Source organism: Mustela erminea, chromosome 12, assembly GCF_009829155.1.
Source record: "Mustela erminea isolate mMusErm1 chromosome 12, mMusErm1.Pri, whole genome shotgun sequence".
NCBI classification, from domain to species: Eukaryota; Metazoa; Chordata; class Mammalia; order Carnivora; family Mustelidae; genus Mustela; species Mustela erminea.
Window position 1 is genome coordinate 23,170,153 of NC_045625.1, and position 12,912 is coordinate 23,183,064.

General features: G+C 45.4%; 1 protein-coding gene across 5 annotated transcripts in view; it reads left to right on the forward strand.

The window, feature by feature from the left end:
* PTPN3 (protein tyrosine phosphatase non-receptor type 3) overlaps positions 1 to 7,336 on the forward strand; it is a 116,577-nt gene extending 109,241 nt beyond the window's left edge. For all 5 annotated transcript variants that reach the window (XM_032308938.1, XM_032308937.1, XM_032308939.1 and 2 more), the window contains one exon: positions 1,429 to 7,336. In XM_032308938.1, the coding sequence (XP_032164829.1) occupies positions 1,429 to 1,506 (78 nt within the window). In that variant the 3' untranslated portion in view covers positions 1,507 to 7,336. The remainder of the gene's footprint in view (positions 1 to 1,428) is intronic.
* The last annotated feature ends 5,576 nt before the right edge of the window (positions 7,337 to 12,912 follow it).

A 12,912-nucleotide genomic window follows, 5' to 3' on the forward strand; every position in this document is an offset into this window, starting at 1 on the left:
GACATTTCACACAGCCCTACTCTCTCCTCCTTAGGCTGTCATCCATGTGCATCACACCTGGGCCAGTTACACTGCAAGTGTCTCCCAAAGGAAATCTTGTGGGTTTCCCCTTGAACTTCAAGAGAGGGGGATGGGGGGATATAGAAAAAAGCACATGATTCAGGCTACCCCACATACTGGGTGACCTTTGGCTAGTCCCTTAACCTCTCTCCAAGCCTCAGTTTCCCCAGCTTTTGTAAAATGGGGACCATCCCATATTCATTTAGAAAATGGCACACACCAGAGAGACCCAAGCTTGTATGTGGTGGGAAAATTGGATCAGTCCGTTAAAAACTTCAACAAGAATGAAGTCTAAGGGGAGTCCAGGAACTCAGTGGAGGAGTATCAAAAGCAGACTTTGGAAAGTCAAGGAAGGCTTTCTGGAGGAAGTGGTGGAGTAAGCAAAGAAAGGAGTGGGAATGCCATGTTGCAGCCAGCTCTGTGCCCTCACAAGCTCATGGACAGAGTTTCTAAGATTTCTCTAATGATCGTGAGCTCTTGTTTTATATTATACTTGGGAAATACAATTAAGAGGAAAAGATCAGGTTATTAAGACTCTCGTTCTCTGCCCTGGTTCATGTTACGGAAGCCCTCACTGCCGGTTTACCATGGTTTTTGTTTTTTGCTTTTGCTTTTAAGATTTTATTTATTTATTTGACAGAGATCACAAGTAGGCAGAGAGGCAGGCAGAGAGAGAGGGGGAAGCAGGCTCCCTGCTGAGCAGAAAGCCCCATGCGGGGCTCCATCCCAGGACCCTGGGATCATGAGCTGAGCCAAAGGCAGAGGCTTAACCCACTGAGCCACCCAAGCGCCCAGGCGCCCCCGGTTTACCATGTTTACAGTGCATCTTCCAGGTCGATTTTCCCAGCTGGTAAAGCACCATCTCAACGCTTTCTTTCACCCCGTACACTTCACTAAATAAGTTCCATAGGTGTCAGTTAATATAAAGAACCACATCCTGCAGAGCAGCGTTCAGTGGCCCTGCCTAAGACAGGGTCCAGGCTCCTTACTGTGACTCAAGGCCCCCACATGCCCCGGGCCCGGCCGCCAGCGCAGCCTCTCCTTTCCGGCCTAGGTGTTCCCGGCCAGGGTACTGAGCCCTGACTCTGCAGCACAGAACGGGCTGCTTCCTCCCTCGGCAGGGGCGTCCATGACACTTCGCCTGTCACTGTCTGGGAGCCCCCAGCCCTCATGATGCAGGAATAACGGCTGCACGGGGGTCTCTGCCCCGGCGTGCGTCCCCGGCAGGGACCCAGGGTCTGCCCTGGCCCAGAGCCGGAGCTCAGAGCACTCAGTGAGCGGTGTGAAAGACCCAGCGTGGATGCCGTACGAGGCCGTGTTTCCGGAGCCGCGGGCGGGCTGACAGGTTTCTTTCCTTTTCCTTTCCAGAGCCAATACAAGTTTGTATGTGAAGCGATCCTTCGTGTTTATGAAGAGGGCTTAGTCCAAATGCTGGATCCCAGTTAAGACAACTGTGAAACGTTCATTCCTCCTTCCCAAGGGCGTCCTCCGCCAGGCCAGACCTTCTCTCCGGAAGCAGCAAGAGGAAATCTGTAGGCCGTGGGGAAGGAATGAGCACATTTGAACCCAGGCACTTTAAAGTTCTCTAGAAGAGGTATCATGTACAGAGGAACCGTGTAGATACGCATGCAGTTATAGCAACTCTTAGGCCCGTTCATCCTCAAAATAAGCAAAAGGGGGATCTCAGTTCGGGGCCTGTCCTATTGCCTTCCTCCCTAGACCTCACCGTGTTCCTGTAAACCATCCTTGGGCAGTTGGGAGGGGAGGCCAGCCACGCTGTTGACCTCCCAGAAACAAGAGTGTGTGGCTACTTGGAGTTGCTAGGGCGTTTGTGTGTATGTGTTTATAGGACTCTAAGGGCTGAGCTTTCTGTGCTTCGGGGCAGAGCGGGAACCGTTGGCATTCACCCGCCGCTGCCAGGGGAACCCTGATGAAGGTACTCAGAGGCAGGCTGGTGGCATTGCAGGCCGAGGGGCAGGCGCGACCTTTCCTGCCCCGCCTTCCTCTGCCCCATCTCCCCGCCACTTCCCTTATTTCGTGTTTCTGAGAATCATGTCCAAAATGCCCCTCTTGCTCCCCTGCATTAGTGACCCTCTCCAGGGGCTCACACAGTGCCTGGACCGGGTTAGTCATGTGAGGTCAGGAGAGCTTTCAGCTGAGGCTCTGAGAACGACGTTTCCCCGTGCGTCCTGTCCGTCTTAGGAATAGGGGCCTTCTCGCCTCTGCTCGCCCCTTTGCTGTATCTGCAGAACCCAAGACTGGAATTCTCGACTACTGAACCTACTACGTGGATTGCTGCTACTTCAAGCTATTAAACTTGAAACATTAACGATTTTCCTGAGGGGAGATGGGATATCATCTAAATATTCAGAATCTTTGGCCCTTCTGAGGAAAGATCTAGTCGTGGAACCATGGGAACCCCAGCTTCTAGAGGGTTGTCCGCGGATGTGTGTGGATGTGTGTGTGTGCCCATGGTAAGTGTTTCTCAGGATTCCGAACTTGATTCAAATTACAGTTGAGTTTCTATAAAGAATGAGTCTCTGTATAGAAGAACAAATGTGTGCATTCACCCTCGGTTAGAATGGTCTCCATTTCATTTCAAAGGAGAGGATCAGGCTATCTGAATATAAACACAATTTGATGTTAATTTATTCTAAGTGCACCCTGATTTTGATTGTTCTAAAGAATTATGCCTTTGTTCATACTGTGTTAAATTTTTTAAAAAATTTGTGACAGGATTGTAGCAAAATTATTATTTAAGGAAAATAAATTACATAAAATTTTTAACGTGGTATTTTTAAATAGCGGCTTTTATGTATCCAGAAGGGAGAGGAAGCACAGCCAGTTTCTTCGTGGGATTTATAGGAAAAGGATGCTTTTATATCATAGTGTGCAGAAGTGAAGCCATTTTGATGGTTCGCAAACTCTGGACCATTTGAGTCGTTTCCTGGTTGCAAGCTGGATACAGACCTAGATGATGGAAGCCAGGTTTCTGAAGGTTCTTTATCTCCACACTTAGCTCATTTGGTTACATACTTCCCACCTGTCCCCCACCAGTATTTTATTGCTAAATGGCAAGGGTGGGAGGGAAGTGTTACGTCATGTCATAGCCCACTACTCTGAGGAGACCATCGAAGCCCCATCTTTATTGGATTCCAGAATGAACCCGGAAAGATTGCAATTATGCAGTTGGAGATTTGGTTCCTGGTCCCATTCCTCAATAACTATCTCTTGGCCTAGTCATTTTGGAGCAGTACATCTCTTTCTTCTATTTCCTGTAAAACAGGAGAAATAGTTCTGAGGCTATGGGTTGAATATGAGGACAGAAGAAAATGCTCTCAGCGGGAGATTTCATCAGCTGGTAGCTATCTGACACTGCTTACAGGTGCATTACTTGGAAAAGTTAATGTATCAGCCATTAGCCCAAAACCAGAAGCAGAAGTATATGGATCTTTCCACAAAAGAAAATTTCTTTTGCTGAGAACAAAAGGATAAATGAATATCCTCCTACCAATGCCTTTCTTCAGTCTGGACTCAAAAAACATTCTACCAGTTAAGTCCCAAAAAAGGGGAAGGTAGAAAGCTGACCTCCACATAAATGCCATCAAGATGTCTAGCAAGACATTGCTGTTTGATAAAAATGCACCATCACCCTGTGTGCAAGAAGCTTGAGAAGACTAAATGTGTTTGGAGAGTTGTGGGGTTTTTTTTTTCCTTAAAAAAAAAATACTCAATATAGTTGCAGAAATGCTGTCATTATTGTATATAAATTTCTAAAAAGCTTACCAGGGTTGCAGCTCACCTTTTTCTGCCATGGTTCAGGCCAGTGGTCCAGACCCAGCAGATGTTACCAGCAACAAAATTCATGAAATACTGGGGAAGAACAAGACAAGACAATTATCTAAAGGGGCAAAATACACGAGTAAATATTACTGCAGACACAGCTGATTAAATTCTGTGCCACCATATTCCTGCTTCAGTGCTTCCTACATTTAAGCAATTATACTTGAGTCTTTTGGAGTCCTAAGTGAAAAACTTCAAAATGGAATATTTTGCCTGGAAAATTGGGCTGAATGTGAACAGAAAAGACATTTTACATCTGCATTTTGTTCTCTGGAAGATCTGATCAGACCCACCAACGTGCTGACTTAAGAAGGGACGTCCCTCCCTGTGTCCCTGTAGATGCTGTACTTGGTATTTTGACTTCCCAGGAAAAAAAAAAAGATAAACTCAGATTGGCTGGAGGAGGTCAGGATGAGAGGTGTTGTATCACAAACATGCTGGTCTGTAATTCCTACCACAGTAATTTATACTTAAAAAGTTTTTAAATTAAGCTTTTTATTTTAATTCCAGACAGTTAACATTAAAACATTAAAAATGCTTTTAGATTAGTGTAGGCGCTCTTGGTCCTCTATTGCTACCTGATACTTTTGTTTTTGTTGTTCCTCAGAAATTATCATTTTAGTGAAAGCAACAGGCCGCTTCATCCCTCAGAGGCTACAAAGAGGCAGCATCAATAGGAAATGCTCATAGACGCTCAGACAAGGGAAAGCTCACTAGGGTCTAGACCTAGACTTGGGTGAGATGTATCACCCTAAGACTTCAATCTCCTTATGTGTGAAAAGGAGAAGGTTGGGCTGGACTAGATGAGTTCTTGGGTTCTTTCACGTTTACCATTCAGGGAGTCAGTGTTCCAGAGAATTGAAATAAACCACCAATCAAAGCCATATAATGCAACTGGAGAGAGACGTAGCACATTTCCATGACTTGTCTCCAAGATACTGTCCCTCAAACCTTAGCAGGGTTGAAAGCCGAGACAAGGATCGGCACCCCCTGGTTCTTGCCATTCTGCGCTGAGAACAAAACCTGTAAAGACTGCAGAGACTCTGACCTCAGCCTAACTCTGAGGAACCGCACATGTGGGAGTCTGATGGCCGGCTGTCCACCATCTTTATAACCCACATTCTGTTTGGAGCAACGAAAAGATTGGTATTACGTTGTTTTGGAAAGTACCTTAATAAGCGACATTTTTTCCCCCAAATTTGGGATGTGTTTCATTCTGAACCGTCTGTGACTCTACTGAAAAAGTTTGATGATATAAAAACACACAAGTTATGCAACACTTTTTGTTGTGTGCTGACATTTTTAATCTAATAATTGTTTTGATTTCTGAAAGGGTTTTCTCTGTTTGCTTTTTTTTTTTTTCTCTAAGTAAATATTAACTGTCTCGGAGGCGAGTGCTCTCTGCCCATGCCCGCCTTCCCTCCATCAGGAGCATGACGGTGCTCCCTACCTATTTCTGTCTTGACCTGGTAGGGCAAATTCTAGATCTGAATTAGGTTCAGCTGTCATGACAACAATAACCGATGTAAAGAAGTTTCAGTACTTTATATATCACACAGGGCTGCCAGAGTGACTCCAAGAGCCGCAGGGTCCCAGGTTCCTTTTGACCTGGTGCTCTGCCATCCCCAGGATGCTGCTTCAATGCTGAGGTCCGTGATGATGGCTCCAGCCGGCCTGATGGAGGAAGGGGGAAGGAGCAAGCAACCCCCCCCCTTAGGGTATATCATCTCGATGTTGGACATCTCCATGAATTAGAACTGAGTGGCAGCATTATAACTCCTGCAAGGCAGTCTAGGAAAGGTTTTTATTCCCAGAAACTATGTGTCTTACAAATTCAAGAGTCCTGTTTCTGAGAAGGAAAGAATGGGTTTGAGGGACAATTAATAATCTCTACCATAGTTCAATCCTTTGGTTCTGCCATTCCTCCTCTCTCCAAGGTAGACAACCCAAGCCCCAACCACTTATGTCTTGAAGCTAAAGCTAAGATCACCTTTGGATGATCTGTGGTCTTCTCCATCGGCTCTGTGTGACTTCTTGTCTAATGACCTCTAAATTCAAGACAAGTCATCTCCCAACACAGTCCATAAACAGCAGGGAAATAGAAATAGGAAAACAACCACTGAAAACTCAGAAGAGGAAAGAACAGAAAACACTGCTCCAAGCAGTTATCCAAGCCCACTGCACAGGAAGAACAAAGATGCTTCTAGAAGGCCAGTAAGTCCCTCCGCTGCCCAACAGCCAAGTCCTGCTCTCTGGGGGACTTCCTTGTCCATGGTCCTCCATGGCCACATCCAAGGTGGGAATGCAGTGGTGAGCAGCCTTCTTGGGGACAGAACAGCTTTTGTCACCTGTTTACTTCCGGAGCAGTGTTGGGGGGTAACCAGAGTTGTGGTTTCTGAATGCCAACAAGTACCCACAGCTGAAGGTCTGGCCTAGAATGACATTCTGTGCTCTGCTCATGCCTCTTAAGGGTAGCTACCTTGCCACCAGAAAGAGAAGCCTTGGGTGGGAAGGCAAGACCCTTCATCTGACCTTTAGAGCTACCTAGTTATTTTCTGGCTGAGAGTCCTGAAGATGCCTTGCTGCCCTCAGCCTTATCTCCTGCTAAGGCTGTCACTTCAAGACCACTGCCTTGAATAGCTGCAGTTTGAAGAACAGCAGCAGTTGGTATTTTCTGTACTTGAAGACCTTCATGCATTTTGAGCACAGGTTACAGGCTGCCTCCCTTAGCCAAGCCAGGCTCCCTTCCATCTCTGCTGCAGCCCACCGGGCTCAAGCCCCAGCCAATCTCACTTTTATGGGACTTTGTGAAAAGCAACAAGGAACAACAGTCATACTTATTGTGCCCTCCCACCATTTTCTCTATTATCTGGCCTTGGTCAGCATGAGGTTCCTCCTCCAAAGTACTGCAGGTGACACTTCCATCAAAGTGACGCCTTAGTCGCTGTATAAAAGGCAATGTCTGTTTTTGCCATCTGCTGGCCTGCCAGTTCCACTAAGCCAATGCCATATTTTAGTTATTATTTGCAACATCCTACTTTTGAGGATCAGATTCTGAATCCCAAAACCAAAGTAAAGTTGGATGGAGCAAAATAGAAATTTATTTCTCTCTCAGATAAACACAGGAGTCCAGAGCTGGTAAAGGGGCTAAATGGTTATCATGATCTGTGCCCCTCCAATCTCATTGCTCCATTAGCCCCAGCCTACATCTTCATCTTCTACCTTATAGTCCAAGATGGCTGCTCCAGCAGCAGTCATCACATCCACACTCCAGCTGGAAAGAAAAAGGGAAATGGTGGCAAAAAAAAAAAAAAAAAAAGTATTTTGCCTTAAAGGATAATTCCTAAAAGTTGCATAGACTTTTTTGCACTGACTTACAATCAGTTGGCTAGAACTTAATAATATGGGTACACCTAGCTGCAAGTAAGTTTAGGAAATGAAGACTTTATTCTGGATGGCACACTACTCAGCCAAAAGTCTGGAGTTTTCTTATTGAAGACAGGGAAATGATGATTTGGGCACCTTAGCAGCTCCCCTGCAGATTCCTTGACTTCAGACCTACTGAAAGGCTGACTTAGGAGGAGCTACTCTGCTCAGACCTAGCACACAGGGAGGATGCAATGAAGTCATTCAGGTGAGACTGATCCATGGTCTGGAAGTACAGCACTCACCAGCAGACAAGGTCAGCACCCATCCCTTCCATGCAAACATAGTTGGAATAAGAATAGACTGATAACACAGAATCAACTTCTTTTCTAGAAACTCCAGAGCCCCACCCCCAAATTACACAAGTTAGTCTCCCCTTGGTCACAGTTGTATCCAATACTTGTCAGTCCCTAAACCTCTGGGTTCCTCTTGTGGTCAAGGAAGGCTCCAGGATTTCTGCTGAGGCTGCCCCCGGGACTTGGAAGATCATCGTCCAAACCAAAGGAAGAACCAGGGAAGACCTGTTGGGACCTGCGGTGGCAGAGGTCCAGGGGAGAGTTGGTGGCAGTGAGGATGAGGTAAGTGGTCACAGTCCCAACATAACATGAGAGGAAGAAGAGGGGACTCAGAACTGACAGGTGTGCAGAGAGAGGAGCTGAGGGCAGGCCAGTTTCTAGGCTGGGCAATGGGGTGCGTGTGGCTGCCGCAAGCCGGGAGTACCAGGTGTGGGGAAGAGGATGAGATTGCGGTTTGGGGCTGACGGAGCCAGTCTGAGGAGTCTCACACAGCCACGTCTGAACACAAAATTTCATTCCTGAAAATGATGTAGATACTCCTGGGTCCCAAACACCCCAGTTGGCCACTGTGGTTGCCTTTTCTTTTGTGCTCTTTCTGCTTACATTTTAATCCATTCCAACGCTCTGTGTAATTAAGTGCAGTTATTAAAATAGTCCATCTGAGGGTGAATACGCAGTTGTCATAGTCTCGTCAGGCTGCAATAATGGAAGAGTACAGACAGGGTGTCCCACAGCGAAGGAAGAAGAGAGGAGAGAAGAAAAATGAGGTAAAATATTTTAAAATATTCATTTTAAATGCAAGGAAAAAGTGCAACAGAACCGCATGGCGTGGAGAGGCATTGCCTAGGAGAGGCGCGCGTGTGACGAGTGTGAGGTCACTGTGACCTCGGCCTCTGGGGCTCCCGTGAGGAACCGCGCGCTCACATGTCACCCAGACCAGGCGCACGGCTTCGGTTGCAGTGAGAGACCTACCTGGCACCGGCCGGAGGTGTGAAAGGAGAGCAGGCCTGATCGGAATCGAGGCCAGTGAGTCAAACGTGCAAACAGAAGACGCGCTATTTATAAACCAACCATAAAAAGTCACCAAATTGAAAGAAAAACAACTGAGAAATGCCTAGACACATCCTAAGATACATGTTCCAGTCAGAGCCCTTCAGGGACCTCTCATTTCTTGTTTCAAATCTGCGTTGTCCTGGATCACACAGAGCGTGGAGGCATTCTGTTCTTGCGTTTGGTACGCACCGTCGGGCGTGCGGGAGCCCAGCAGGCCCAGGAGCTGCTCCCTTCCCCGCAGTCGGTGCCCAGCAGCCTCCTGTGTGTCTCCCTCCATCAGCAAACCCGCCTCAGGCAAGCCCTCTCGCACAGATCCTTTGTCATCATCTTTCTGCCTCACTCATCCCAGGTCAAGCTCTCCTGTCTTTCCTTCCTACCACCCAGAACCCAAAAAGCTGTTCATAGCAGCCTCCTTCACAATGAACAAGATGTGGAAAACAGCCAAATGTCTGTCAGCGGATGACTGGAGAGACAAGACATGGTCTGTCCACACAGCGGAACATTATCTGGCCAAGAGTAGGAACGCAGGGCTGACACACGCTACAACATGGGTGAACTTTGAAAACACGCTAAATGAGCGAAGCCAGACACAAAAGGTCAGGTGTCGAATGACTCCGCTTACAGGAGTGCCCCAAGAAGACAGATTCATAGAGACAGAAAGTAGATGGGAAGTTGATCCCAGACGGGGGCTAGGAGGAAGAGGGGTGGGGAGGGGCAGCTGATGAGTGCGGGGTTCCTTTTGTGTGGCCCTCTGATGGCTGGGAAGACACCGCCTCTCTTGTGTGTTGAGTCCGTGGTTATGCTCACTTTATCTCCCTGCTAGAGCGATCACAGCACAGAGAGAAGCAGGTGTCACTAAATAAATGTCCGCAGAATGAACACCAGCCGGTGCTCTTCCCTTTATGTTGCTGATCTCAGCCAGGACCCTGTTCTCCCGAATACTCTACCTCGATTATGTCCCTTAACACCCCATCACCCTTCCCCACCCAGGACAAGAAGTCATTAAAGGAGCTGGGGGAGAGACGAAAGAAAAAGCTCGCTACGTCTGACCACATAAAAATTCAGGACACCATACGCACCAGAAAAAGGCAATCAATAAACTGAGAAAAATATTTGTAGCAAATATGACAAAATTTTCAAAGAAGAGATACCATTTTTAGCTTTACACTTGGCAAAAATAAAAGTCATGTTTTTAAGCATATTTAATGACAGTTTTATGGAAAATATTCGAATGGAGAAAAGCCTACAAAGGAAGTCAACATTTTGAGAGTGATTAGACCAAAGTTGTGGGATTGGGGGAGGGGAGGCTTTTTTGTTAAGTTTTGTTCTTCTCCAATTGTTTATGATAAATAAGCATTACCGATAGGATCATAAGGACAACACAACAGATTTTGCTGACTTTCCTGTAACGTAAGTCTCCATGTTGATAAGGGGGAGGTGAGTTGACAGTGTTGGAACATCAACTGGTACAGCCTACCAGGAGGGCTACCATTTTAACCTTTGGTCTTAAGAACTTGAAAAATGCTGATATTCTTTAATCTAACTTCTAGTCATTGATTCAGTTGATTAGAATAAAAAGCAGCTATGAAATCAAACAGAAATGGAGGCAATTTTTATACATCATTGTTCTTTGCAGAGATTTCTAAAGCACGGAAACATTGGAAACAATGGAATTGTCCAATATTAAGGATATAGGTTAAATCAATTATGGCATGGTCGTACAAGAGAATGTGCAATCATGGAAAATACCATTTGTAAGGAGCAGTTAAGCAAAATTAAAAATGATGATGTAATGTCCAATATAAAAAGCTCAATACCGACTAAAGAGCGTGGTGTTCAAGGTGTGTACGCGCATACAGAACAAGAGGCTCAAAAGATTCTACCACTAGGTTACCAGTGACTATCTTGAGGTTTATGAATTAAGGTTGCTTTTAGGTTTTTTCCAAAACTCTCACGTATCTTTTTATAATCAGGGAAAAAAATCATTTAAAAAAAATCACTTTTACCTAGTCTCAGATTGCTTAATAGTACAACTTAACATCACAAAGGCATGTGACCTTGACCCAGCAGTTTCACCTTCAGGAATGTATTCCTCACCTGTGTGAAGTAGCCCATGTACCTGATTATTCACTACAGCATCGTTATGGCAGAAGCCTGAAAAGAACTCGAATGCCCAGCATAGAGGTCTAGTTAAATTGTAATACAGACTTACAATGGAATATTCAGCCGTCACAAACAGCAATGAGGAAGCCCTTTATTGTTATTACTCTAGACTTTTACAAACTAGCATAGTAAATGTTCTATACTATCCTTTTATTACTATTATACGAATGTAGAATGCTCTTCCAGATAGTGTTAAATGAAAACAGCAATATAAGAACAAGGTGTAGAGAAAACTTCCAATTATGTAAAAAAAAAAAAATTGAATAGAACATCCATCTATGTGAATAGACTACATATAGTTGTAGCTATAGACAATAGACACTTGTGTCTATAAGCGTAAAATAACTCTGAAAGTTCACACAAGAACCTTGGAACACAGTTTTTTAAAAATGCAGATGTGTTACTCTAGATGCTTTGGTACCTTTTTTTTTTTAATTTTTATATTTTTTTAAGTCCACTATGATTAACATTAAATCAGCAGCTGTATGGCCTCTTTAGTAATAAGTAATGCCCAAAATTAAAATAAGAATGAACAGCCACTGGTTCCCTAGCATTGTTGTTCAGAGCTTGGACTGTGAATTCAACTTGCCTCATTTTATTTTATTTTTTTAATATAAGTTTTTTTTTTTTTTTATTTGACAGAGCACAAGCAGGGAAAGTGGCAGGGGGAGACAGAGGGAGAGGCAGACTCCCCGCAGAGCAAGGAGCCTGACGCGGGGCTGGATCCCAGGATCCTGGGATCATGACCTGAGCTGAAGGCAGACGCTCAAGGGACAGAGCCACCCAGGCACCTCTCAACTTGCCTCATTTTAAATCCCAACTACAGTGCTTGGTGAGACTGTAAACATGAGGGGAATTTCTTAACGGCTGAAAGCTCAATATCCTAAGTCTTGAAATAGAGGTGACAGTAACACCTGCCTTGAGGGATTGTTAGAAGGATTAATGCAATTATTAACTGAGGATTAAATGAGATAATCCATGTAAAGTCCTTTATTGTATATGTATAATACATAACATCTATTATGACTCCTTGATTGTCCTGGGGATGGCTGGTTCCCAGGGCCACTGGAATCTTCCCTGCCTCCCCAGTGTGGAATGCCATCACCTACGTCATAAAACTGAGCAGATTAAATGAATTAAAACATTTGAAATCCCTGAAACAGTGCCTGGTTCACAGGAAAAGTTAACAATTGTTCTGAACAGAAACATCGTTTCTTTCCCATTCTTTCCTCACATCTCTGAACTCCTGGGCTCCCTGTGTTTCAATAATTGTATCTTTCCTAGAGTTTCTACATAGAGGGGCTCCTGGGTAGCTTAGTCATTTGAGCAGCCAGCTCTGGATTTTGGCCTGGGTGATGATCTCAGGGTCCTGGGATAGAGCCCCGGGTCGGGGGGGGGGGGTCTGTGCTCAGTGGGGAGTCTGCTTGGGGATTCTCTCCTTCTGGCCCTCCCCACTGCTCGCTCACTCTCTCTCAAAATAAATAAATCTTGAAATTTTCTATGTAGACACTTTCTGAACCTGCCTATTATTTTTCCATACTGTTCTGCTCTGGTTTTAAGGCTCATAGTATCTGTTCCTTCATCACTTCAAAAAATTGTAAACCTCCTTGTTCAAGAGGGGTTTTTTTTGCATCGTTTTATCATCTTTAGCTCTTGGGTTGCAAAGTCTCCCATTTGTTGCAACTGCTGACTGCATGCGACAGGTTTCCTCACTTGGGTTTATAAATGTGTCGTAAGCCCTTCTTTATTGGCTTTCTGGGAGCACCCCAGACTCAGACTGTAGAAGTTTCCCTTCTCGTGGTTTCCTGGACCTTCCGTCCCCCTCCAGTTCTAGACACGTTTGTCCATTCCTCTGTCCACTTGGAATCCTCATACCCTGCAAGTGAGGGGAACCTTCCCTGTTCCCAAGAGCCAGAGCCAGACCTGGAGCTGTTCCAGTCCAGCCTCCTCATCGACAGGCAGCCTTTGGGACTTGGAGCTTTCCTCAGAGAGGCAATCAGAATTGGACGCTTAACGAACTGCGCCACCCAGGCGCCCAAGATGTGCAAATTTACTCAGTTGAATTCAGTTG